This window comes from Anser cygnoides, chromosome 1 (genome assembly GCF_040182565.1).
Source record: "Anser cygnoides isolate HZ-2024a breed goose chromosome 1, Taihu_goose_T2T_genome, whole genome shotgun sequence".
In the NCBI taxonomy this organism is placed as follows: Eukaryota; Metazoa; Chordata; class Aves; order Anseriformes; family Anatidae; genus Anser; species Anser cygnoides.
In genome coordinates this window covers 104649378-104677373 of record NC_089873.1, presented here as the reverse complement: position 1 = coordinate 104677373, position 27996 = coordinate 104649378, and the positions used below count along the sequence as shown (strand labels likewise).

Sequence of the window (27996 nt, the reverse complement as noted above, 5' to 3'; positions counted from 1 at the left end):
TTATATTTTATTTTCCTTCTGTTTACAAGCAAGAAAATCCCTGGATTAAAACAATCAGAATTAATCAGACACCCAAAAGAATTCACCAGGAAATGGCTGTCAGGATGAGCAGCATGGCATGGGCTGGGTTTAGTCCTGAAATCCAACTTGAGATCTGCCCCAGCACCGATATCCCAAGCCCACTGAGATGTGACTTTGCAGGTGACGTATGCCCCATCATACCAAACGCAATAAAGCAGCAGCTGTGCTCTCCTAGGGCATCTCCCACTAATGGGACCCCTGAGGGCTGAAACAGTGGATAGTAAGAAAGCATACCAGGTCCTTGGAGAAAAAACAGTACGAAGAGGGAGGAAAACAGAGAGAAAATAGGATGACTGAAATGATTAATTCTGGGATGCTAACAGCTAGGGAGACCAGACCCTCAATAAAGACTCAGGGAAAGTGTTTCTCTGGTTTGATCAAGTATTCTTGTCATAATTCAGCCTCTCCCCAGGAAGAGGTGGGATATCCACCCATACCCAAATAGTGTAAGCTGGAACTAGTACCATGAATTCTGCTTGGAATGTCTTCTGGAACAGTGAAAACTGTCTGCAAGCACTGTCACTCAGCTGGCAGGCAGACCCATCAACTATACCAAGCCCAGATATCCCCCAGACTTTACAGCAAGAACACGTGTTAACCATTTCATTTACCACCTACAGAGCAATTTAGCAAAGACAACACAAAAAAATCCAGAAAACAGAGGACAGATGGAGGCCCAGGAAATTCCAGATGTAGTTCTAGATAAAGGGAATATGCTGAATCAGAGGTACACAGGGCTCCTCCTCTCAGGCAAAGATAGTGGGGCTGCAGAGAAAAAATCATGAGGCTGCTAGGTCTGTACAGGGGCTAAGGAAGGGAACAGCAACACATCTTTGTGGGGCTCACACCTACCTCAGATGCAGAAAACATTATAATCAGCCATGGCCTGCTCCTCTGCAACAGGACAGGAGAGACCAAAGTTATCCTTGCACAGAGTCAAGCACAAATACCCAGACAGCCCTGGCACCCCATGGTACCATACTCACCTGGATGGTAGTAGTCATAGACCTTGACATGTCCTGGCTTCAGGTTGGTCACCCCAATCTCCCGTTCCAGGTGCAGGACATATGTCTCAGACTTATGGCTCAGCTGAGGGAGAAAGGCAAATGACAGTTCACTTATGAGCTGTTGTTTTTATTCCTCACCTAAATTTGATCCTAAAGATAGGCAATAACAACTCTGTGACAGCCAAAGACAGGACTTCAAGATGAATCCTGCTCTGCTACCCCAGTCCTGGATTCTCCACACAGCTTTTCCAGTGTCCTCCACTCCTACAGCTTCTCTAGTAGCACACACTTACTTTGTCCAAGTAGATGGCAACACCTGCTTGGGTTTTCTCAGTTCTTTTCACAGGGTGCCAATGCTCCATCTAAGACAGGAGAGTACAGGAGGCAATTTAGTTGAGTAATGTGGAAAAGAAGGTGTGAGACATCCCCAAATGGTTTATCTAAGCCTGACTGAGCAGATTCTCATTCACTCACTTCCAAAATTATTTGGGGCTCTTACCCCTTCAGGCTGATCTCCCTGCTGGGCCACCCACCTCCTGCAGAACCCAAGGACGGGAACCTAGGCTATGTGGCTGCTATATACTGAGTCAGTTGGGCTGGAAGGATCACTACCTTCAAGGTACAAGGTAACAGACTACAGTAAAAGTTCACGTTTCTTTACGTGGCAGAGTGGTAGGGATGATGAGATTGCATAGGAATGTGTTGCTTCTCTCTCAAGCAATCTCCCCTCCCCTTGGGCATGGATGGTCCAACTGACACCACATCATCATCCTGATTCCAGGCTTCTTACAGGCATCCCAGATCCTGGAGCCAGGACAAATCCAGACAGTAGGGACACCTCCACAATCACCATATTGGAAATGGCTCTCTTCCCAGTGTACCTGAGGGAGAAGATCAAACAGAGCTCACCCAGCTCCCCCTTCCCTCCATCACCATACCCTGTGTGCAGACCCTAAGCCAGGAAGCCCAGCCAGGACTGTGGCCAAGGCAGCTGCTGCTCCCTCTCACGAGGTAGATGACTGCTGCACTGCTGTGAGCTTCCCTCATCTGAGGTGACTACTTCCACTCTTCTTCCTAGCAAGAACCAAAGACCTTGGAAACATTTCCCCTTCCCCAGAGACACATATATCTTTCCTTCCCACCCATTCCATCTGGCATCTGGCCCTTCTGCTGAAACTGCTGGATGCCTGTATTGCAGCCAAGCACCCCTAACCTTTCCAGCAATTTGTGGCTTTCCTTCCTAAGTGTGGCTGTGTCTTCTGTGTCTTTACAATCACCTGACATTGACGTAGAGAGTTACAGAGTGGGTATCATCCCCGGTGCAATTGACTGGCTTGGTTTTCACTCGCAAGAAAAAGGATTTTGAGACTTGTGGGAAGGGTGTGTTGTACCTCAACACCATCTGCATAAAGAGACAAAAAGACAGAATAAGACATGGATAATAAGTTCAGTATCATCTCCATACCTTTTCAGCGACTATTCCAATCCTCAAGGTACGGACCACAGACAGTGACTGGATATGCAGTGAGCACACTCATCCCTGTACCAGAAATAAACGTGACTCAGAATGGAAAACTTCCATGATCATTCCAACTGGGGCTACTTCTGCTCTCCTGTCTGCTTGAGACCACGCAAAGTCAGGCACACAACAGAGGGACCACTATGCAAGGTTTACATCCGCCAATACCCCAAGAACCACAGAAGCAGCACTCACATTTGGACACACTCTGTCTCAATCTCTTATGGCACACAGGTTCGTTGCATTGGCAAGAAGGTACAAGTAAGACCCAGTTAATGCACATTTCCTTGCACAGAGCTGCAGCAGAGATTGTTGTTTTTGACAAGATGATGAGCAGAAGGTTGACACAGAAGGGGCTGTAGGAAGTGGGCAACCTACCCGGGTAAAGACACAACAGCTGCCATGGGCCTGCACTGAGAACTTTCCTGGGATTTCTGTCAGTGCCATCTCCTGCACCAAAAGTCGGTTCTGGTAGGAGACTTGGAACTTCCTCCCAAAGCCTCTCTGGGACCTCACCCTCACTTCTGCAACCCCCTTTGTGCTGTACGTCAGCGCTGCATACTTAGCCAAGGCCTGCAGGGCAACCACTGTGTCCTGAAAAGGAAGAAACAATTACATTTGCATGCTTGCTCCACAGCTTTGAGGTCCGAAGACACTTGAACTTGCTGAGCTGAGGACCTCTGTATACAAGGACTCCTCTAATCAGTGTTCACACTGTTGTTTTCACGTTTGCATAGATTCTGCAAAGAATCTTTCTCAGGCAGTATCACCTTCCCCAGCCCCGAGTTACCTGTGTTGAGGCAAATCCTCCATAGGCATTCTGCTGCCTGGTGAGCCAGGCCACAATGCCAGAGGCTGTGGTGAGATCAGCCCTTGTGACATTTGGCTTGGAGAGCAGGGCCAGGAGGACATAAGCTGTCAACTCCACATCCACAGACAGTGGCTGTGACCAAGCGCTGGGTGTCTCGGATGGGCTCTGACTCCAATGGATCTGCCCACCTGGGAAAGAAAGGAAGTAGATAATACTGAGAGATGTCAGGGAAGAAATCTTGAGGTCTAGGAGGCACAGTAGCTTGTGTGTGCAAAGACCAGTGAGTAAATACCACTTGGGTTGGTCATCACATCACTGGGTGAACTGCAATATCATGTATGCAACTTGTGTTTTGCAATACCTGATACTCCGTACTATACATTGAAGACCCGTTTATCAACGTGATAGAAAAAAAAAAAAACCAAAACACAAACTAATATGCCAAAAATCTGCATACTGAGTAGCTCCCAAACACCTGACTTCTCCATTGTCCTGTTTGCCAGGTCCACTAGATACCTGATATTAGCTAGCTACTCACGAGCTGGTCCTGAGGGTCAGAGACTAAGAAGTAAGACAGCTTGTCAGATCACATGTCCCTTCTCTGATGATCACCAGGTTCCCATACCTGCTCTGATTGCCTTTTGATCAAGCATGTCGAGAAGCTCTTGTGTGCGTTGACGGTCCTTAGCCAGGGCAAAGGTGTAGGCCAGCAGGGCCTGTGTGTAAGTGCTGGCAGCTTTGGGAAGGGAAGGAGCGATGCAGCCCAGAGCCTTGCGCACCACTGTACTCTACAGAGAAGGGTTACATTGATATGGGTCACACACAGACACACGAGGTAGGCAAACATGGAGGTACACAAGCAGAAGGATTCACTAGCATATGCTGACATAGAGAGCACCTCGTACACACAACCATGTGTCACTGTGCTTGAGCCTGCACTCTTCCCCGTGTATCACTGCAGTGTCTCTGCCATGTCTTAGTGTCCTGAGACACTAAGCTGTGTCTCCAGCCCTTGGTGCAGGGTGCTTGACAGAGACTGCCCCCAAAGCAGGTCATGGATTTCAGCATGGCTCTCTCAGAGAAATCAGTTCCCTTACTGCTGGAATAGCACCACCACATCTTACTTTGAACACCAGAGTAACAATACAATTGCAAATGCTTGTACCCAGCATAATGACCAATATTACTGTGTTAAGGCACTGAAGAGCTGAATTTAAGGTTGCTCAGACTTCCAGTTTCTCTCACAATATCAGTACTGTTGGCAGGACACAGCAAATCAACCAGTTTCAGCAGCATTGTATTCCAACATTCAGTTACACCATTTCAAGCATGAACCAAAGGCTTGCAGTGGTTGCCTGTTGGGTATTTGTGTATATACAGCAGTTTGTGGTTTTCCCTCTACAAGTGGCTTCTTGGTGAAGTATGGTAAGCATCACACAAGGGCTACATTTAAGATTTATTCTGACATGTGACATGTTCCTCACCTCTTTCCCTTCTAGAAAGGAGAAAAGATATTGTCTATGTCATTTTGGAGCTCTCCAGACGGTAATATTGCTGGATGCAGCCAGTGATTTTCAGAAATTCTCATTGCATCTACTCACAACGTATCAAAAGTTTGGAGGATACAACTGTTTATTTTTGGTTGTTCTCTTGGTAAAGCCCAACAGAAGAGCTAAGCTAAGCTCCCATCATTTCAAAAATCCTACCTTACTGTTTGATCTTAAATATAATAACTGCAAGTGACACAGTAATCCTTGTATTCTGTAACTGAATAAAGCTAAGTAAGAATTAGAGCAAGTCCTGAATTGTTCAGTTCAGAAGTTCCTTTATTATTAATTTTCCTTCTTATATCTCTCACTTTCTCAGATGGTCAAAATGGAGTTAACAGAGCTAGTGTTTGTCCAGCTACTAAAATTCCACCAAAAGTAGTTGAAGTGTCACCTGTGAAGTGGTGATCATTATCGTGCATCTTAATACCTTGTCTATGAACAGTCTAACAGATTTTAACCCATCTGTCTCTGGTGTCTTCTGGTGAAACTAACACAAGAACTGAGTGCCACTCTACTGCAATCTGTGCTCATCCTGGCGTTGGCAATAGCAGTCCTGAGTGCTTACTGTACAGAAGCATTGAACTTCCCCGAGAGCAGTCACATGCCAGCTAAGGAATTTCTCCTCTACAATATGCCATTTGTTTCTCCAGTCAACATAAACAATCTGTTTTGTTCAAAGGGATCTATTTCCAGAACACAGTGGAAGTAGAGGGCTATTTGACTGGATTTTTTTTGTCATACAGACCATGCTTTAATGTTAGTTTATTCAGGACAGCGTAAAATATCTTCAACATTTTCTTTACATTTTGACCCCTAACAATTTCCATGAGCTTCGTAGGTATGCTGGTAAGGGAAAGTAGGATCTGTTCTGAACATCTTGCAGTACACCCTCAATCTCCTTCTCGTGATTTTCATCTCTAGTGACTGTGCATTCTTTGTAAAACCATTTATAACCCAGTCGAGAACATTCTTTTCCTGGGCCCTATGACAAGCTTTCTGTTTCCCACTTCGTCTACTCACAGACCTCCTCAGAATTGCCCTCACTAGGGCTAGGATAATTATTGTGAGACTTGTGTTTTTATTTGTTTGTCATTACTTTTGACTTCTTTCACTATCATGGCCATTTTATCTTAAAATAATGGTTTATGCATGGCTGTCCAATAGCTCTCTGATTACATTCAGATCAACAAATCCTCTGCTCCAGTGAAGCATTCCTGACTCCATAGACAATCCTTTCTGAGCTAACAGTGCTGTTGTCATCTTCTCTGGAGCCTGAAGAATCACATCACCGGTATCAAAGTGCTAGTCACTCTCTGTGGATTCATTCTGGACAGAGTGGCTTCCACTAGTTGATCATGCAGATTGATTTGAGGTCCTGTTTGTCTCCCTTTCTGGATTTTATTCGTGGATTTGGAGCACAGTCTGGTTGCTTCTCAGTAACTTTGCTTTCCTTTACAAATAACAGAACTGGCTCTTAAGATATACAATAAACTGTCTTTTTTTTTTTTTTTTTCTGCCAGGATGAAAGTGCTTGTCCTTGTGTTTCATTTTGCTACATTTGGCAGAACATGTCAAATAGTTTCGTGAAAAGACTCCTCCACAGAAGTCAGCCAAACTCAGACACTCAATGGAATTACCAGAAAACAGAATAATTCAGATTAGGAGGGACTTCAGAAGATCTCTAATCCAACCTTTTCAAAGGAGGGTTAGCTATGAGATCAGACCAGGTTGCTTAGGGTTTTATCTAGTCAGGACTTCAAAATCTCCAATGATGGAGATGACTAAACCTCTCTAATCAACTTGTTCTAACACTTGAGTGTCCTTACAGTGAAAAAGGTGATTTGAGGACATCAGTTGTCAGAATGAAGGTTAATTTCCATCAGCCTCTTTTTTTTCTAAGCCCACAGCTTTCAGATGCAATGAAAAACACCGCTATTTCACTTAATTTACTGATTTCCAGGGAACTCTGTTTTTCCAAGTCTGTAGCAATAGCATTTCTTCATCCAGTTGACAATATTTTTTAACTGCCAGTACCACAAAGTCCAGTATTTAGGTATGAACCTTAGCACTTGTAAGAGTTCCCCCTTATTATTATTACCTAGCTGCACGATTCCAACTGCCCAGCATGTATCTCCCTACAGTACTCCTGTCAGTACTCCTTTCCCAGACTTCCAGTTTCTGGGAAGATAAATCACATTAAAAATGTCATTATGTCTACTAATGTTGCTGCAGGAGTAGCTATGCCCACGTCTCCTCCCTAACACCTCACTGCTAGCTATCATACATATATAGGTGTAAGGAGCAACAAGATGGTGTGAGGATGGTGGAGGGAGCAGGACTCAGCAGCCCAAGACTGGCAAATGAGCATAGTGTCTAACCATGAACTCCAATGGCTCCCCTTAGTATAACCTCACATTTTCCCCTGCCAACAGTGTCCTCCACAAGGGACAGTTCAAGCTTTTTCCTGAGAAGTGATGATTTTTTTTTACTTTCCGACCCATTACTTTGTCCTCAAGCCTTTCCAAGATGTTCTGTTGCCTGCTTAAAGTCACCACGCTAAGTTCTTCAGGATTCAGGCAAGAGCATAGCAAAGAATCCAAGTATTTACCTCTGGTGTCTCCCCTGCCTCCAAGTATGCAGCTGTGATGTAGGCAGCCAAGGGGACTTCCCCATCCACACCTCCCTGCAAAAAGCATAAATATCCAAAAGCTGGGAAAGGTAATACACAAAGACCTGAAACTTTTCAGAAAAGGTCCCACCTACCCCCGGTTTTCTTCCATGCAAGAAAGCAGAACAACACAGGAAAGTGAGCTCAAACAATTACCAGTACACTTGGCAAGAACTGCTCTGAGTTGCCCTTCAAGGTACTCTGGCTCCTACCTTCATGGCTGTATGAAAAAGTTGGCCCACATTTCTGAAGCATCCATTAGGAAGCTGGTGGAACTCCAGCCAGTTGAGAGCAGCTTGGATGCTCCTATTGTCCAGGAAAATGTATGGCTTGGCTTGGACAAAGCATTTGACCACAAATGAAGTCAGCCTGGTTGGAGAGAGAACAGAAAAAATGCATGAGAGAAGGAAAAGAGAAACAGTAAGAGATTGAGCAAATGAGAGAGAGAGAAGAAGAAGTCAAAAGAAAGAACCTAAGCAGAAACCAACAAAAAGGAATAAAAGTGGGAATTTGAAACCTCTGGGTCTCTCCTCACCTATTGTTGTGCTATCCTAATTTGTCAGTCCAGTGTCATCCTTCATCCCAAGGATAGTTGCATACCAGTGGGGTGCCATAACCCAAAAAATCATTTATTTGGAACACTTTGCATCCAACAGGACAAAAAAGGATTCAGTGCTAGAAGCAGAAAGCTGCCCACCTCCAGGTGGTCTGACAGCAGGAGGACACCAGGGAGAGAGCCCAGGGCTTACCAAGTATTACCGTACTCATCCTTGGTACCAAATTCACTGAAAGAACCATCAGGGTGTTGATACTGCAGCTGTATCTGGTACCCTGAGAAGCAGGATAGGATGTTAGGGTTCAAACTGGTATTTTCAATGAGATCACTGAGCAGGTAATGGGAGTGGTATTAACATTCTAAGTGGTGGAGTACCCTGCAGGTAGGGGGAGTAGGCACTAGGGACTGTTACTAGGTTGGACACAGGAGAAGGCAGAGGAGCAAGGTGGATCTGTTGTACTTGCCCTTGCGCAGGAATCCTGTTGCCCTCTCCTTGATTTCAGGGGTCAGCTGTCCTGTCTTCTCTAGGTACTGCAGCACATAGACAATGGGGGCAAACAGCACCATGTTCTGCTCCCCACATCCATGGGGCATATGCACCAGGTGGTCCAGGTTCTGCAGTGCAGTCCCCATGAGGTCACCTGGAACAGAGTATAGGCACCCTGACCCCCTCCTGGACAGGGGTTTTGGGTATTCACCTCCTAGAATGGATGACCAGTTCCTGGTAGCGTACTAGGTAAGATACCCCCAGCACAGCAGTGTGCAGGTAGCTCTGTCCAGTCAGCTTATCAGTTCCACTGTGCTCTGCATGCACATTCCCATCCTGCCAGGGGAAACCCATAAAGAGAACAACCTCTCCCTTGCTGAATGTTTTAGGTCATCTGGAACCAGGAAACTCTGCCATAAACATGGAAAGACCAAGGGAGTTGGAGCCTCAGAAACCTCAGAAAGAGTACAGGGCATTCTCAGTTTGGGCTTTCCTAGGACTATTCTCAGAGATAAAGAAGTTGGAAAGGTATTATCACAGCTGAATTCCTTACCAGTGACCGAGACTGTAGCTCTGACTGAACCTTCAACCACATTTAGAGGCAACATCAAGGACACAGACTCCTGTGCTGGACTTCCTGGCACCAGAGGGTGTAAGGTACAGGGGGAAGGAGAAAAAGAAAGAGATTCTGACAAAAATAGCCCTAAAAATCCCCAGAAACTGTTCAAGACAGTGCTAACATCCCATTTTATTGTCACAAAGGTTGCAGATCACCTCACAAACCATGTTCCATTCCACCCTCAACTCTTTTCCACCCACCTCCATTGTGATTGTGCTATCCTAAGTCTTCCTTCTCCAGAAGGTGAGATGATCTTCTCCTAGAAACCATCTGTGGCGAAAGCCACCTACCTGCTTTTCTCTACATAAGTTACCCCAACTTTTTTCAGATTTCAGTTGCAGGCATGTCTTCTCAATGCACTTAGCACCCTCAAAAGCTGCAAATAGCCCCGTAATACACCATAATAATCAAGACAGGAGCAGAAATTCAAAGTCTCTAGCCTCATCATGTTCAATGGTGTGGCTATTACCACAAGTGAAAAAGTCCTCCAGCTGCCATATTAGCTTCAGGGATGTGGATACTAAAAGCATGAATCCCCCCCTACCCACCCTTACCCAAGGGAAGCTCCTGAAGGCACCACAATTATAGTGTGCTTCCATAGCTTGGTAGTGTTGACGTAGGAAAACAATTCAATAATTGGAAAGACCCAGGAGGTAGCCAGGAAGCAGAGGATGAGGGGGTGAAAGAAGAAAACAATCTCTCTACCTTTTTTGGGACACAGGATGGAGCTGTGAGCCTTTTCCACCAGCACTCCCTCTGGCTGTTGGAACATTTGAAAGTAGCGGTAACGAGCACGTAGGAGAGAAGCAGGATTACAAGTGGATTAGAAATAGATTTGAACAAAATTCTGGTTCAGGCTGAAGATTCAGATGGAGTAACATCATTATCACATAAACATTTTAATTATTGTCAATCATTTTAATTTCAGATAAGAAATCAATAAATATTTTTAGAATATTGTAACTTCTGAAGGTCTGTGAAACAGATACTGTAAGATTTAGCAGACAGCTCAGGAGAGAGAACTTGAAAAGGTATAAATATTTAAAGTTTTTCATGTAGAGGCCTGACCACAAACAGAAGAATGGGGGCTGGGAGAAGACCCACATACCTCCCACATCCATCAGCCCTCAAAACTGGCCCCAGCTCATGCCTCGAGATTCTAATTACAGACCTTGAATAACAAAGGGCTACCCTCAGAATTAATCTGCACCAAATTGGGAATTGCACAAAACCCATTTTATGATCTAGGTAACAGAAGAGGTTGTCTAACCCGGACAAGAAGGAGTTTGGTGATTTTATCTTTCTGTCCTTGGTTTGGGACAAATGGTATCTCTTTACCACAAAGGTCTTTGGTGGCCACAGCCTCTGTGCTGATGGTGATGTTCATGAGCCCTGAAAATAAGGCACATTTAGTACAGAAAACATCTTTGAGGAAGCACTTTCCATTAATATCATAGAAGTCACCTGTCGGCAACAACAAAACTGGATTAGAACCCTATATACAGGAGGTCCTGTACCTCCTAGCACAAAACTGTGAGCAGTCATGACCTTAGGATGAATGCAAATGAATACCCTCAGATTTAACAGGGCACATAACACAACTCCCTCATTTAGCCCTTATAAAGCATCCTTACCTTGGTCCCACTCCCTCCCAACTCCACCACCCCAACATCCTGTTCTTCTTACCCAGTTGCACTGCTGTGACACTCCACTGAAATGTTTTAGCTTCTCCAGCACATAAGCAGCTGCTGTAGACACAGCCTTTACATGGCTTCAGCTGGAAGTGTGCGAACTCCTCCACAGTCACTTGGACCTGAAGGGGCAGCAGGGATGGTAGATGGTAACAAGACAAATGTCACGTAATTCTTAAAATAAGCTATGGACTTTAGCCTTCCCCTACCTACTCATACCCCGCTTTTCTTTCAAAGCCTGTCAGGGCTCACCTACCTTCATGCATCGCTGCAGGTAGTTGAAGACTGTGGCCTTCAAGATGAAGGTCTCACCCTGGATCACAGAAGATGGCAGTGTGAGCTCCACAAAAAAGGGCTTGAAAACAAGCAGGCTGGAGGTTGGAGCAAGTCCAAAGCCATTACGTCCTGTGCAGAACATCCCTGCTTTCCATTCTGTGATGGTGCCAGGCACGGTGACAGTGACACTCTTGTTCCCACTGGGACTGAAGAGAAGTAGACAGCAATGAGAGCACTTAACTGAATCTTGTTGCATGCAGCACCAGATGACCTGGTCTATGCCCTTCTCCCCCACTGCACCCCATCCCCTAACCTCCACCTAACTCCTAACCTCTACTGAATTTATATCCGTTGGAGCACCCAAGGACACATCATTCAACTGAACTAGACATGCCAATACACAGCATCCATGAGCAGCTGAGGGAACAGGTATTCACAGCATCTATTTCAGGTGTCTGATTTTGGCAGCTCAGTCCCCCCACAGGCCCTTGTGAGAGGTAAGCTCCCCTCAGCATTACACCCTTTGATCCTCACTGATCTAACTCACTCTTTCTGTATTTCATGTTGACAGTCAGATGGCCTTACCCAGATAAATTAGGGACCCCTGCCTCAGATACTTATACCAACAGAAAACTTTTGAAAATAATTTACATAGCTGAAAGATGCTATCATCATACTTGTCACTTTCCTCACACAGCACTTGCCCTTTGCGCATGTGAAAATGCTTTACAGCTGTCAGTAGTTTTATTCCTCTAGGCCTAGGAATGGAGAACCAGGCACCAAAAGAGCAGCAGGACTGGCCAAGACCATCAGAATTTAGCCAAAGAGATGGGTCCATCCATTCACCTTTCTGTGAAACACATTGACAGCTTAAGCTCTAACATGAAGACAGGGCACAGACTTGGCCTATGCCCATGTCACAATTTCTGAGAGCATCAGACTATTCCACAGCTGCTACCACAGCAGACAAAAACAACCCTCATTAAAGCTAATCAACATTATTTGACTCCAGCAATTGAAAACATTTGCTTTCCCCTAAAGAATCCACTTTTGCCAGGCACATACAATATGAAACACCTTTGGTTGTTCACATCAGGCTGGCAGGCAATCACATAGGAGATATCCACTGCTAGCAGGTGAAGAGATGGATGTAACTGGAAACAGAGGGCAGGTGGGAGAGGGCAGATCTGGGGGGATCTGGCCTGAGCAGATGCCAGTCTCCAGACACCAGACAAGAAATTCTTAAAGCCAGAGATGAAAAATCTCCAAAAGCTCATCCTGCCCCTCTCCTGAAGCTCAGTGTAAAATGGCTTCCCACACCAGCACTCTGCTCCCTCTCCTGGGGGATACACTGCACACCCTTCCAGGGAAGCTGGAGGGGAGCATCAGGGAAGAAGAGCAACACTGATGCTGAGTAGGACCTCCTTCTCCACAGTACTTGGGGAACTACCTGGGAGTTCATGCAGTGTTTGCCCTTTCATCCCCCCATCTTATACTCACTCCAGACCCAAGTAACTTCTCTCCCTCACTTGTGCTGATGAGGCTCCCTGAACACTCACTGAACCGTCAGCCTTTCTCACAAGACATAATTCCCAGTCTTGTGAAGGGCTTCTGTGGAGATCAGCTTCTCCTGCACACTAGGATACAACCCGTGAGCCCACTTTGGGAACTACTACAGGGCTACTACAAGCAGAGTGCAGGCAGTAAACCAAGCTGCTTTGCCAAACCACACCTGCTTTCTTGTATACTCATGCCAGCCACCTGCTATGGATGGATGGTCATCTAGTAGAGGAAAACACAACACGTTTGATGCAGACATCGGCTTCAATGAGACACAGCCTAGTGTCTTCCTTGGTAGCTCATGATCTAAAATGGGTTGCATCTGCTGCCATTCCAGGTCAGACTAGACCACCCAGACTAGGCCCCTGCTTCTCAGTTTACTCACCCCACAGAATACAAATCCCATATCCAGGTTTTTGTGAAATATTTGTTCACTTTCTCTTCAGCTGGAGAAACAGGTGAAAACATGGTGGGCTGATGGGTAGATGTCAACAGATGCCCTGCTGGAAATAACAAATGCAGAGTTACTACAAGGTCCTCAGCACCTTAGAACAGAGGGGCTCCATCCCAGCTCAGGCTGCAGGTCAGACAGTCAGCACATGGGAAGCACTGCATTAATCTTGCCTATTTGAAATGACAGAGCTGCTTTGGGCCTTACTTGTGTTTGAAGGCACCACAGGAAGGGCAACTATTCCCTCACGTCAGAGCTAAGACCTGGGATCCAGACAGCTCACTAATATTTCAGAGCCAGAAGCTCTAAGTCCCCCACAGTATCACGCTAGCATAACAGGTCTAGAGCCAGGGAACAGTCTTTCCTCCATTTGCAATTACAGTAAGTACTGCCTCTTAGCTCAAACCTGGGAATGCTTTCACCTGAAAGACTGAGCATCTCATGTAAGAAGAAGTTGGCAAGTGCTTACTGTTAGGTGCTTTATGAGGCTGAGCAAACATCAACATGGGCCTGGGAGTGATTACACCTGTTTCCTGCAGCATAGCTGTTGACTGAGTAGTTAGACACAGTCTTGGTTTCCTGATATTCGTGTTGGACATAATTTTCAACCCCATTTCCTGTAGGAAAAAAAGAAAAAAAAAATAAGGCACATACTTGTCATACACTCTCTGTCCTTCATCCTGTGCCTTATTGTCCCTTTATGCAGTGGGGACTCAGTTGTCTTCTGTCTTGGTAAACTATTCTCTTGCTTCAGTTTAGGAGAGAATTATTCAGATCCTCAGCAAGGGGCAAACCTTTTACGTTAATCCATCTGGTCTGAGTCAACCAAGTTTCTTCTTTTTCAAACACGTGGTCATCTAAGCACTATGTCTTCTCAGCCTGCAGAGGGCAATTCCTACCAGATTATTCTTAGGCAGCCCAAATTGCTTGTGATATGGAGATTAAATATGATATTTGGAATCCAATTAAAGTAACCAATGATACTTGGCATCCTGAAAAACACAACTGAAGTGCAGTAACCACACAATAATTTCTCCTTGGTCAACAATTTCAAGTCACTTATTCAAAGAACAAGTGAATTGTCAGGACCTATACCAAACCTGTTCCCTATGCTATCTTTGATGACATTCCTAGGATATTGGTAAAGTCAGGGGGCCACAATTCCCTTGATTCATGAATTACACCAAGCCACAAAATCAGCCATTTTCACCTTGAATGCTGTAAATACATCAGGCTCAGCAGAATTTGGGAACCCACATGAATGATCATCTTCAGACACTTGGCGAGGATATCCGGAGTTAGAAACAGATGGGAAGAGCCCATAGATCTAGGAAAAAAAAGAAAAGAAAAAAAATCAGTGCAAATAATACCTGGCATTCACTTTGTGTAGCACATCCAAGGCCTGTTTGAATTGCTCCTGGCTATCACACATGAATGCATGCCAGAAAGCACAGGCTCATTGTTACTCTTCACTGGCTTTTCTTTGATAGAGCCAGCACAACCTGCTGAACTGAACATGAGACAGAACAACAGAACCTGGGTCTGGATTTACTACAGGTGTGCTGAGTGGCATTCAGCCTCTTTAAGAGATGCCTCCTAATCCTCACCTGTGCCACACTGAGAGTGCTCTTGATCCTTCTAGTCAGTGCTTTTAGTTCCTTGAGAGAGAAGCTCTTAACAGATACAACAGCCTGTCTTCCTCTCTCTCTCTCCCTCCCTCTTCATGTCAGAGCAGACTTACTCACCATGGAGCTGCTGAGTTCTTTTTCTGGCTTCACCAAAAAGATACTCTGATCCACAGCCCAGACAGCACATGTGGACCCAGGAGCTGCCAGCAGGTTCAAACCAACCTCTGAATCAGGAAGAGTCTGGGATGTTGAGAAGCCCAGCTCCACCTGGATGAGAAGAACAAATAAATGCAGGCAAAATATATATGACATTGCTGGTGTTGGCCACCCTACCACTTCCTGCGCAGGAAAGGGTCCTACATGAAGAAAATTTCCAAGGACATGACTTAAACTGGAAACCAAGGGATCTCACAGGGACTCCCAGAACTCCTGGTGTTTAAGAAAACACCACGTTGCAATTCTAAGAGGAAAGATGACAGGTCACATGAACAACAGAGGGGAAACCATCTTATCCACCATCACTGTGTGCAGGTAACAGTACTGGAGATATTACAGTGTTAGAACACAGCACTCTCTTTATCCAGCAAGCCAGCCAGTCATGATCACACGCCTCACACAGCTTGCTTTCTGCTCCTTTTGAAGCACTGTATAAAGAACAAGCCTGGTCTTTATCTCCAGGCTCTTTGAGGGGTTGGTCTCAGTTTCCTGAAGCATTTCCCGTTCTTGCTTGAATCTGACTGTTCATGGCAGATGTGCAGTTGTGGAGCAGGAGCAATACCAGACCTCAGACATTTGGAGTGCAAGACACAGCTCAGAAAGCAGATTCCCATGAATGTCACAATGATCACAGAAGTTTGGCCCTTTCTGAATGGCTAGTAAAATCCACTTCTTCCATCAGCTGTCTTACTAATTTCATGTACCAACAAGACTAAGTGTCTGCTGCAATAGCAGGGCAGCCCTGAGCCCTTCTGGGAGTCACACAAATAACCTGTGCTGGACTTTGATCCTACCGGGTGCACTTGCTATACAAGCTTATGGAGATAAAAACATATTCTCTGCCTTTCCCAAATACAGCAGCACAGAATCACAAAATGGTTAAGGTTGAAAGGAATCTGTGGTTGTCATTGGGTCCAACCTCCCTGCTCAAACAGGGACACAGAGCAGGTTGCCCAGGACCACGTCCAGGTCGCTTTTAAAGATCTCCAAGGAGGGAGGCTCCACCACCTCTTTGGGCAACCTGTGCCAGTGCTTTATCACCCACATAGTAAAGAAGTGCTTCATGATATTTAGATGGAAGTTATGTTCCAGTTTGTGCCCACTGCCCCTTTTCCTAGCACTGGGCACCACTGAAAAGAGCATGGCTCCATCTTCTTTGCACCCTCACCTCAGTTATTTATACACATGGATAAGATCCCCCTCTCAGCCTCCTCTTCTCCAGGTTGTACAGTCCCAGCTCCTTCTGGCTCTCCTTGTCAGTGTTTCTGCTGACAAGAGATTCTTGTCAGCCCATACCTCCAACCTGTCCAAGTCCCACTGGATGGCTGCGCTAGTGAGTCAGCCACTCCCCCCAGTTTCTTTTTATCATGAATTTACCGAGGGTGCACTCTACCCCATTGTCCAGATCACTAATGTAGATGTTAAACAATGCTTGACCCTGTACTGATCTCTGGGGTACTCCGCTTTTTACTGGCTTCCAGCTAGGCTTTGCACCACTGACCACTACCCTCCGGTTCTGTCCATTCAGCCTTTTTTCAGTCCATCTCACTGTCTACTCATCTAGCCCATACTTGAACTGCTTCTCTCTGAGGATCTTACGTCAGACAATGTCAAAGGCCTTAATGAAGTCCAGGAAGACAACAAGCACTGCTCCACTCTCATCCATCAGACTAGTGATTTCATTACAGAAGCTGATCAGGTTGGTCAGGCATGATTTCTTTGTGAATCCACGCCGACTATTCCTAATGCTTTTCTTCTCCTTCATGTGCCCAGAAATGGTTTCCAGGATTAGCTGCTCTATCCCCTTCCAAAGGACCAAGATGAGGTTGACTAGCATGTAGTTTCGTGGGTCCTCCTTCTTGACCTTCTTGAAGATGGGAGTGACATTTGCTTTCCTCCAGTCTTTGGGCACTTCTCCCAGTTGCCACATTTGAGCAAAGATTATACAGAGAGGCATCACAATCACATCCCTCAGCTCCCTCAGCACTCATGGGTGCACCCCACAGCAGCACATACTTGATCCATTCATTACAACACCCATCACTGTTCACATACTACAGTTCACATGACATGGCACCCCACACAGTGCCAGCCACACACAGCACACATATTATGTATTACACAGTCTCCTCTTTGGTTGCAGCAGACACACACTCTCACACACTTAGTCATGGCCTCTGACACGAATCCTACCTTATGTCTGAAACACGTGGAGACACTGAAGGTGGCAGAATCAGCAATGATTTTTCCATTAGGGAAGATAACATAAACAATAAGTGTTGGAGATGGAGCATAGACTGAGCTGAAGGTAACAGGGATGGAGAAGAAGCCTTTCAGCACTAGATGAAGGAGAGAAGAATCGAGAAAAAAGTAAATTTGGTAATGGAAATGCACTCAACTTTTGCCTTTCTGCATGTGTCTATTTAATTCCTTTCCTCAGCTCTTTCAGGACCATGGAGATTTTGAAGACCACTGAAACAATCAGCACATCTCTGGACCTGGTATTTAAGACCTGCAGAAGACTTTTCTTGGTTCTGTTCATTCAAACTTAGCTCCACAAGGAGTGAGTCTCAGACATCTTTCAAAGCCTCCCATCACCAAACATCTCCCATCCTATCACCAAACAAAGAGGTTACATTTGTCTCAAAGCACCTATAATTTAGGTTATATTAGGTTAAACAAAAAAAAAAGACAACAGTGAGTCAACAGTCAACACCCATCAAAATGTTAAGTTCTGTCATTCTAACTACTCAAAGGTTATTTGTAGACACAATTACAAATCAAAGCAAAATAGTTTTGATAGAGGACAAAGTTATAGTTTCATGCCCTTTCCATTGGCAGCAAAAGGAGAATTTTTTAGAAAATGAAGGCAAGAAATGAGCCTATGGGCCAGGAAATATTGAGCATTGTTCTCTTGGTACGAAGCAAGAAGGAAAACAAAACATGAAAGCTAGAAATGCAAGTTGTTCTGACATGACAGAAGAAGGGTGTGCCAGCTCTAAACTGCAAAGAGGTTTATATCACATGTCCAATTAAGGGATGCCACACAGAACACTGAATGCTTGCTAGGCATGAAACCAGGCAGTGTACTTACTTCTTGGCAGCCCAACCCAAACAGTCTTCTGGCCTGCATGGACTATCCCTCTTCTTCCCGTGAACTAGGAAAGAATTCAGAAAGGGAAGGGAATGCCAGTCACATAGTCTCTGATACCACTATGCAAACCAATGTATCCCTGAAACTGGAGATTAATTGGGGATTGTAAGGAGGATAGGAGCTTTACACATGCTCAGGTAACAAGGAAAGTTCAGGGAACTTTCGGGGGGGGAGGGGGAAGGGGGAGACAGATAAGGTCAATACTTGACCTAGACCTGTGCAGAGCCCAAAAGAAAGGTGCTTTTTTTCATGCCACTACTGCAGTCCCGGAATCAAAACCAGGATCCTAGCCCCATGATGGCTAGATGAGCTACCTGTCCTGGGCCGAGTCCAAGCTATCAAGTATCAGGCTTGGGTGCTTACTGTGGAGGATGCTGGTCTTGTGTTTTGAGCCACCACCTATTAGCACTTCCCCAGAAACTCACGAAGTAGGAGAAAATGACACGCTTGGGCCCATGTTCCAGGTCTTCCTGGTAGATTCTGAAGTCCACCTGGATAGCCTGCTTTTTACTACAGGGCATCGTTTCTGGCACACGGACAATAGTGAGAAAACTCCTGCTGGTGCTGTAGAATGGACGTATGAAATGAGAGGCTTTCTGGTAATTCAAATCAACTGTCCCAGGCTCTCTATCCAAATCCTGATGCAGGACACTTGCCTGGTAAGACAAAACAAACAAACAAACAATAGGTTATTTCTTTAGTTAAACAAGTCAGCTGCAATTTACTCCAGCTGTGGCTTAATAGGAACCTCAGGACAGGTATGAACAATACCATCACACAAGTCTCTGTGTGAACAGCTCATGAGTAAAGCAGCTGGGACCCAGAGAATAAGCTCTAAAGGGGCACCAAGAGCCAGAACATGCGGAGGTGTTTCAGGTTGGAATTCCAGTCCCTCAGGAGGGAACAATGGAGACGTCTGTGGGACAGTAAATAGCACTGAGAAGCATGCTTACCCCTCACCTTTACAACCAATGTGAGAACAGAGAGATGTAAACACAGCCAGTTGTGATAACAAAGGTCTGCGAGACAGACGTTTCTTCACTTACCTCCAGGGAGGCTGAGGTGCTGTTCCAAGCAGTTGTATTCAGGCTAAATGAAACTTCCCCAGCATCCCCAGTGATGTACTTATGCTGAAACTGCTGCTCACCGCTGCTTACTACGAGGAGAACTTTTTTGTGCTTCAGTGTCTTGCCATTGTAGTCGATGACTCTAATCTGAGAATACCATGGCGAGTGACAGAAACACAGAAGACCGTGAGTGGACAGAGTCTCCTGTTCTCCAAGTCACTAGCAGCATTTCCAAAGCCAGCAAGGCCACCCTTCCAGGCCCTAACAATTTTACCAACGCTGCTACTGGTAACCTCCTATTATCCCATGCACTACCCTATTGATTCATCTGTGCTATTTAAGCATGATGAAATCCCCATACTCTCCACCCCTTCACAGCAGAAGGCCTCTAGGCTGCTGAAATTCCAAATGCTTGGGTTCCCCCACCCCTTCCCCCACCCCTAGATCCCCATAGCTGCTACTACTCAGGGTTTATTGACAATGACAATTGTCATTATCAATGACAAATGACAGTCTGGGGTGTTTTTCTCACTTCTGACAATTCAAAAGTTTTGTCTCTGGGAGTCCTTCATGCCCTCCCAAGCCCTTGCTGGAGGTGGGGCAGGAAAAGATGTTACTCTCCAGTGGACCATAATTGACAATTACCTTCCCCCTGTATATCTCTCCGGTGTGGTAGTAAGAATTCACATCATCAAACAAGGCCATTCCGCCGATCTTGGAAATGAGTAATTTGTGGGATGCATTGATCTGTATCTCTGAATAAGAGCAGTAAGACAGAAACATAAGGGAGGAGCAAGGAAACCAAGCTCTTCTCAGCAATTTGCCTGTCGAGTGACCCACTGGTAATACCGATGTACATGCACACATACATTTCATATCAGAGAGATGGCTCGCCAAAGGGCTCTGAGTATCTAGTCTTTCTCCCACTTGCTTCGAGCCCTTAGAAAGGCTCGAGAGGCCTTTCTTAGAAAGGCTTAGAAAGGTCCCTAAGCTTCACTCCATGAGATTAGACAGGCAGTCTGAGTGTGTCAAGCCTTCAGGAATCTGTGGCTTTGCCTGCGTTTGTGAGGTTAGATGGCAGGCCTCAATGGGCTCAAAAAGCTCAGAGTCCTTGTTAGACTGAAAGCCTCTGGTGTTCTCGGTAAGACTGTGCATCTTCACATGCCTCTTCACAGCTAGCAGAGAGATTTCCAGTTACCTGTGCCATCTTCCACCAGGGAGGCCTCTGCAACTATGCTGTCCTGGTAGTACCGGAAGTCTCGGCTGAAGGAGGATAGGGTCACGTTTGTGAAGAAGCAACCCATCTTGTCTGTCTGAAATCACAAAGAGAGGAAACAACGTCTGATTAAGACAATTATGTCAGAAATTATCCAAATGGGGCAGTAACAGCAGTGCAAAATCCCTGCTCACAGATGACTATCTGAGATGCAATCTCACTCTGAGAGTGCTGCCGTGTTCGCAGCCTCTGCCATCCATCTCCACTAGGCCACAATGTGACACAGCTGGATGCCAGCACCAGAGAGACATAAGGAGGTGGAGGGAAGCTGTCTTCATCCTCTGTGAGTACTCCCTGTAGTACTCTTTTAGCCTGTTTTTGGTGCAGTTTCACAATCACTTTTATTTATCTCCCTCACTGAGTGAAAGGAACCTATATGGAAGCACCCACATAAACACAGAAAAGAAAGTGACCCTTTCTTTTCAGAAAGGGTCAGAACTCCACAAGAAATGTAGTCCAATGCCCAGAAAAAAAATAAAAACCATTGTATCCGTTAATTCTTTCCAGGATACACCTTTTAGACTAGCAAGCACGTAGTTCAGAGCCATTCCTTTTTTACAAACAGCAGGTATTCCTTGAGGTAAGGGTCTCTGCTAAGAAAATAAACACCAGATCAAAGACATGTAGTCACAGCTTCCTTCAAAAGACCCAGAGAAAGGGGCCAAAGTGGCAAACACAAGAGGGAAAGTAAGGCCTAGTAAGAAGTGAAGCAGCAGTAGATAAAGACAAAGGGGAAGGATGAGACTTGAAGGCCAAAGGCATATACAAATATGACACTCCAATAGTCTTGTGGTCTTGTTATTTCAAGGGTTGTCTGCTGTTGGTGGCTGCAGAACCTGACCTTTCTTTGCACAGCAAGCAGCAAGAGAGAAGGTCCAGGTAGACTTCACAAAGTCTATGATATTTTTGTCTTTGGGCCAGGCAAAGTCTCAGCACCTGGAGTGTCATGTGGTTTTGGGAGATAGGGACTTCTCACCAGCTCTTGTGTGCCACAGAAGAATCAGCATCATCAGCACATTGCCCTTGTAAAAGGAAGACTTCAAAGAAGAAGGTTCTCTGGTTCTCTTCTCTGGTTTTGGTCTTCTAGATGTTATTACATGTTAAATTAAATAAGGCCCCATTCAATAAGAAAACAAGGCAGTGTACAGATAGCAGTCAAGAATGTGGAGCAGGCATATGTTACACACAGAGTCATAGTCAGCAGACACAGTTACAAGGAGGCAGCACTAGCAGACCTTGGCCAAGTAGCCAAAACCAAGGGGTGACATCACTACTGGTTCAGCTAAGGGCTCCAGCAGCCTTGCCTTACCCTGGGGTTGACCATAATTTTCACTGAATGGGTTTCAGTTCCTGCTAAGCATCTCACCTGGCTGTGGAATTCCTGACAGAGATCAGGTTTCGAAGCACTGGGTAAGAACACTGCTATCTTCTGGCAAAGGTGCACATGAACCATCCCCTGGACAACTTTCCCATAGGTGTATCTGTTTGGGGGAGCAGGGAAAGGAAGAGAGATTCACACACAGTGAGAGAACACAGGAACTTCCGTTGCATTTCCCCAGAGAAACTTATTCATGGCTATTCACAATATGGCACAAAGGCGGTAGCTGTACAGCAGGTCCAGGAGCCCTGTTCCACTCAACAAGACCAGGCTAGGACACTGCAATGATGGGAGATCAAGAGCTCTGTGATAAAATTAGTGTCAGACTACTCTATTCTGGAAAACTGAAATGTTTTAGGTGCTGACCCAACACAGAGTTCTGAGCTTTCCTTTATCATCACTTGTGATAACACTTGGAAATGCTGAAGGCATGCATCCTCCGATGAGCACAAGCATGAGTGACTCAAATAAAATGCCTTTACATGAGGCTGTTAACCCTAGTGTTGTCCTTGGACTGTACCTAAGGCAATTTATTTTTGAATCTCTGTAGATTCTGCTAGACTGTTACCTGGAAAAGCTTCCCTTCTTTTTCCACGAGTTTGTTCTGTAGGGAGATGAACACTAAACACCTTCCATGCTCTGCACCTCAAATGGCTAGTTATCAAGGGTAAGCCATTTCCCCACATTTTGTGTGTAGACATCTGTGGACTGTTTTCAGAAAAGGGCACTAGATTACAAGAAGGGTAATTTTAGGATTTTTTTTGTATGCAATGTTTACGGAATGTAGGAATATTTTGTTTTGTTTGTGCAAACAACTGCCATAGAAGATTCTGGCCTCCTGTAACTGATGTAGTAAATTTCCTTTGAACTTCTCAGGGGTACCTAACCATCCTGTACTCATCTCATGCCAGAAATTAACATAGGGCCCACCTCTTCAAGCAAAATCCTTACCTGCCACATACCCGGAGTGGGAAGGTTTTATCTAGAGCATAAATCTTAATTGGTACCTCAAAGATCACTTCAAATCTTGGCAGCGCTGGAAGGAAAAAAAACAGAAAACTGTAGGAAACACTGGCCAAGGACAGCCTTTCCAGAGAATCAACATAAAAACGGACTGCGTTGGAATAAGAGCCAAGAAATTGAGAAGGAAGGTGGTGGGAAAGGGAAACGGAAGATTTCCATTACTTCTTTAACAAATTTGCATGTAGCCCGTGGTTGATTGATCTTTTCTAAAGTAAAATCCAAACATGTCCATGTCCCTCCGCATCAGAAAGCTATTTATCCCAGCACAGTTAATTAGGGAATAAAATAGAAATGGGATGGCACTGAATTTCACACACTCCTGAGAGCCCATCCCAATGACCTTGTTCTGTCTCACACAGAGATCTACAGGGATCAACTGTGTCAAAGGTCTAGGGCCATGCACAACATTGCTCCCACACAACAGCCCAAGGTCCCAAAGTGTTCTCTCTCCCGAGCCTCAGCTCAGACTCTTTTCTATGACGGATGCTATTACTTTTCTCATTTGCACCCAGGATGGCTATGATGGAATTAACACCCAGCTTCCTGGAACAGAGAGAAAGGTTATCTCTGCAGCTCAGACATATCCCCCACAGGCTCATACCATAATCCTCAACGGAGAAGCTGTCGTATGCTTCCCCATTGGTTACATTGATGACATATGTCCCAAGCAGTGGCTCATCACTTAGCTGGAAAGACAGATCTGCAATGCCATCTTGGGGCACCACGTTCAGCCACTGCTCTATCCGGTTGTTGTTAGGGTCCTACATCCACAAAAGAGAAAGAAGTAATTGTTCCAGCATCTCAGTGATCCACACCCCACAGAAACCCAGTTCCAGGATTTTGGTGCTAGCTGGCAGATAGCTAAGAAACAAGGTTTGGAATAGTCCAGTCAATAAATTTTGAAAACAATGTAATGCTACATTTTGCTCTCAGCATCTGAGTCCCTTTCTACACTTTTCTAAATTCTGATCTTAAAGAAAGATCCTTTACAGTTCTAACATGTTATCATAATGGTCTAAATTGTTCTGTCTATACTCCTGTATGTCAGGATTAACTCAGATGTACACTGAAGTAACTGAGAGCATAATATCAAGCACATAAAACAGGCACAGAGGCTGTATGTAGTATGTTCAATTAAGTAATCTTGAAGTTCTACCATTCTACTCACAGATCCATAAAATCTACTGAATATGAATAGCCCAGTGAATTGGCTGCCATCAACATTACTGTAATACTAGATTTCAGCATCACTCACCTGAAGAAACAGGGAAATCTGGGAGGGAAAGAAAGGTAAAAACATTAAAAGAGAGAAACACATGCTGGTAACACACACAAGGTACTTGAGATGCAGAGCCTTCTGTGAAGGGTGTGGGACTAGTGACTTGGAAATCTAGAGCACTGATAAGCAATATAAATTGTCCAAATGTCACCAAAAAGGAGAAACACATTGTGGGTTCATTATGGGCAGGTCTGGAGAAAGGGAAAAGAAAAGCCAATTTGAAGATCACCTAGCACTTTCTAATGACTTCCTGACAGAGTCCTCCATCAGGAAAACTCACTACTAAAACTGATGTAGCTCTGGCTCAGCTGCAGAGTCTCAAAGGGTTTACAGAGTTGCACAATCCTGTAGTTTGTAAGTAAACTCTACAGGTCATCTGAAAGTACATCTCATTAGAGCAGATTGCTCAGAGCTTTCTTCAGTTGAGTTCTGAACATCTGCAAGGAAGAAAATTCCTTCTCTGGGCACCTGCTTCAATATCTGATAATCTTCATAATGAAAAAGCTTTTTCCTAATGTCTTATCAGAATTTCTCATGTTCCAAGTTGTAAGAGCCAGCCTAAGAGCACCCCTCCACTCCCCAGCCCAGGAAAACCTCACTAGTAAACTACTCGCTCCTCACATGGCACTAGCACCTCACACATCAATACGAGCCATTCTTGTGCTTGTAGGGCTATTTTACCAAGATGAGCAAGAGACACATACATCTTTGCCATCTTCCTGAGTTAGCTGCTTTTACTTGAGTAACTGTTCTCCTCTGGACCTTCACTAGGCCCAGGGATGAATGCAGGGGACAAGGAGAAATTGGAGCTTTGGCAGATAAGCAGGGGAAAAAAGAAGTGGGATTCACACATGGAAAAGGGCAACCTCTTCCATGGTCCTCCAGGACTGGCTTACCGAATCATTAAGTGCAATGAAGTCCTCATCCAGAGTCACAATACGAAATTTCACTGAAGGCAAGGAAACAAGGGAATATATTTATTACATTTCCTGAATGTAATTCCCTGAAGACCCCTGCCTCTTCTGTCTGCCCAGGTCCTGTTTCCATTCTACATATGTGTGTGGTAACATCTGACATGGATATTCCCCTATGTAAGATATCATGGATAAAGACCTACTGCCTCCTGCAACTTTACAGTCACCACAGTCTGCACATCACAGCCACTGAAAACATAATTTCAACAAGAGTTATCTCAAAGCCTTCTGCTAGGGTTTTCCATGAATCTCAGGCAATTGTAGTCTTTTCATATGATCTTACAAGCAGAGACCCTAGGCTCCCTGCTTGCTCCCATCTGCAGCTCTTACCTGTTTGACCTGGTTTATAGATGGGTTTGTCTGTTTGGATGAAGGTGCCACTGCTGGCCTTTCTGATCAGGACCTTTTTCTTCTCCTCAATACTGACTCCTTGGCCTGTGATAAGCAGCTTGACAGTGGCAATCTCCTCTGTGCCATCAGCTGGAGGTGCAACCTGTACAGAAAAGGAGAGAAGAGCATGCAGCTCCCAAGTGATATTACCTCTGGGGGCCCTGAGCAGGAATTGAGAGTAAGGTGGAAATGGAAAAACTAAGCAGTTCTTCTCCACCTGTCACAGGTAATCCCTTTCAATATCTGGATTCAGATCACATCCAGATTGCACTTGGTGCACTCACTACACTATAGCAAGGGGCCCTGCATACCATGGAATCCATAGTTTTTCCTGCTGTCTAAGGAACTTTTGGGACAAGAAAGTGACAGTTAGGAAGATGAGAAAATACCAGAAAGGTGGGATATAGTAGCACAGAATCGAAACAGAGAAATTGAGCTATTTGACATGGCCTCAGAAGCTAGGCCTACAAAACTATACAGCATATGTAAGTAAGAAAGCCGTATTATAAGGACAGAGCCAACCACAGGGTCTTTCTGATTTGTGCAGCCAAAGATCCCAGCAGCCTCAGCACAGAATATAACGCATAATAGAAGGGTTACTGCCGAGGCATGCCTGCCTTATCGTAAATCTTAGTTTAATTCTCACTAACAATGAATCAGCTCTAAGATGCTGTTTACAAATAACAAGTACATCCATTTCCAGTTCAGTAGATCCCAAGAGTTGAGCTGCTGCCTGGCTGCAGGTCCTACAGAAACTGTAGTCTATCACATGCACACCATCATTTCCCCAGGCTTTAGATATGGAACTGCACAAGTCCTTCAGAGACAAGAAAAGCTGCTCTATCTGCCCTGGAGTGGAGGACAAGGAAACAGGTAGGTCCTTATTATACACTCAGATGGGTAGTAGTTTTTAACAAACGTAACTTCAAATTAAAAGTCAGATTCAGAAGGGTAATTCAGTGCCGACCAAGGGATACTGTGCTGAGCTACACAACCACAAGGACCATCCACTCTCCTTCCTAGCAGACTCACTCCAAGGCAAAGTAGAGCCTGTCCATGTCAGCCCTGGCTAGGGAGCAGCTACAAGGGTTTTACAATTCCTGAAGAGATGCAATTTGCCTAGGGTGGCTCACCCAGAACTTAGCGCACATAAAAGTCTTCTCCTTCTGGATGGTTTCTTGCACTAAGAGATTGTGTCCTGCAGAGCGCTCCAGGACCAGTTTCACTTGAAGCTTTGCTTCATAACAGGTGATATGGAGGCAAGCAACTTGGGTGGATGGGTAGCGGAGATCTGCAGGGATCACCACCAGGTAATGTCTGGGACAGGAGAAAGAAGACATCAAAGGTTGCATCAAGTTGAGGGCTCAGAGACACAAAAGAGCTTCCTTGCAGCTGCCCACTACTGCAGAATTCCTCAGCAAGGTGGCATTACTGTAGTCAACAGTCCAAAGGAACAATGTAGTGATTGCTTTACAGCCTACTTAAGAAGTAGTTTCTGCTTGATTTAGCTTAAGTACAGACCTACAACCTATTTCAACCCCTTTACTGCATACATCTCCTCAACTTCCCAAAACTATCCTTTTCAGCCTTCAGGAAGAGGTGGCCTCATAGCAGTGCAGTCTAGACACCAGTGATTTGATCCCGTTAGACAACAACAGAGGCAAACATGCCTAGGCATAAGGTCTAACCTGGAAGACTCCCAAAGAGAAGATTCGTATTTTAATTTACAGGACATGAGAGAGAACATAAACAATTCAGCTGCTCTTTGGGGTGATCCGATAAGAACAGGAAGAAGGATAGCTGATGGCCTGGAATATGGTCAATCTACCTAGACTGATGCTTTTGTGAAAGAGACTGGAACAGAAATTCAGCATCACTCACAGTTGGTGAAAAGCAGCAGCAGCATGGAACAGAAGGCTCAGGAGGATGGCTATCCTCATCTTGGGGACTCTTGCTGCCCAATCTCCAATGACCCTCTTCCTCTGAAATCACCAAGGCTGATTTTAGGGGGGTAATTTCTTTCTAGGACAGCCTAAATGGAGATTTGGATGGGAGGAGGAGCTAGCTTCTCCCCACCTCCTTCTCTCTCCTGAGATTATACTCATTCAGCAGCAGAGATGGGCATACTGTGCCAAGTGTCCCTTAGCCAATAGCAGATGCTTTGGCTGCCATCCACCAGTTCATAACATCCCCTCCTGCAAGGCCACCTTGGAGACATTTGACCAAATGGGCGTTTCATGGAAAAAGAAAAAAAAAAAAAAAGGCACAAAAAACAGAGAGAACTTTGCTGATCATTGACCCAGGCCAGGTCCTGATCACCTGTCACTCGCGTCCC

The 27996-nt window shown here is 45.2% G+C and overlaps 1 protein-coding gene across 1 annotated transcript; it reads right to left on the bottom strand.

Annotated features, from left to right (window-relative positions):
- Positions 1–73: 73 nt before the first annotated feature.
- Positions 74–27996, bottom strand: LOC106048068 (alpha-2-macroglobulin-like protein 1). Its single transcript, XM_067005590.1, has 36 exons — positions 27543–27996; positions 26795–26978; positions 25602–25764; positions 25194–25246; positions 24274–24291; positions 23620–23779; positions 22947–23031; positions 21984–22098; positions 20540–20654; positions 19987–20096; positions 19321–19488; positions 18700–18930; positions 18215–18278; positions 17314–17459; positions 15022–15171; positions 14487–14603; positions 13746–13893; positions 13211–13328; positions 11246–11471; positions 10985–11111; positions 10569–10690; positions 10004–10058; positions 9233–9316; positions 8657–8833; positions 8386–8467; positions 7849–8005; positions 7577–7651; positions 4044–4206; positions 3398–3606; positions 2986–3201; positions 2366–2490; positions 1879–1969; positions 1382–1450; positions 1068–1170; positions 934–975; positions 74–846 (listed from the first exon to the last, which is right to left on the bottom strand). The coding sequence occupies exons 1-35, from the start codon at positions 27599–27601 to the stop codon at positions 935–937; spliced, it is 4326 nt and encodes a 1441-aa protein (XP_066861691.1). The 5' UTR covers positions 27602–27996; the 3' UTR covers positions 74–846; position 934.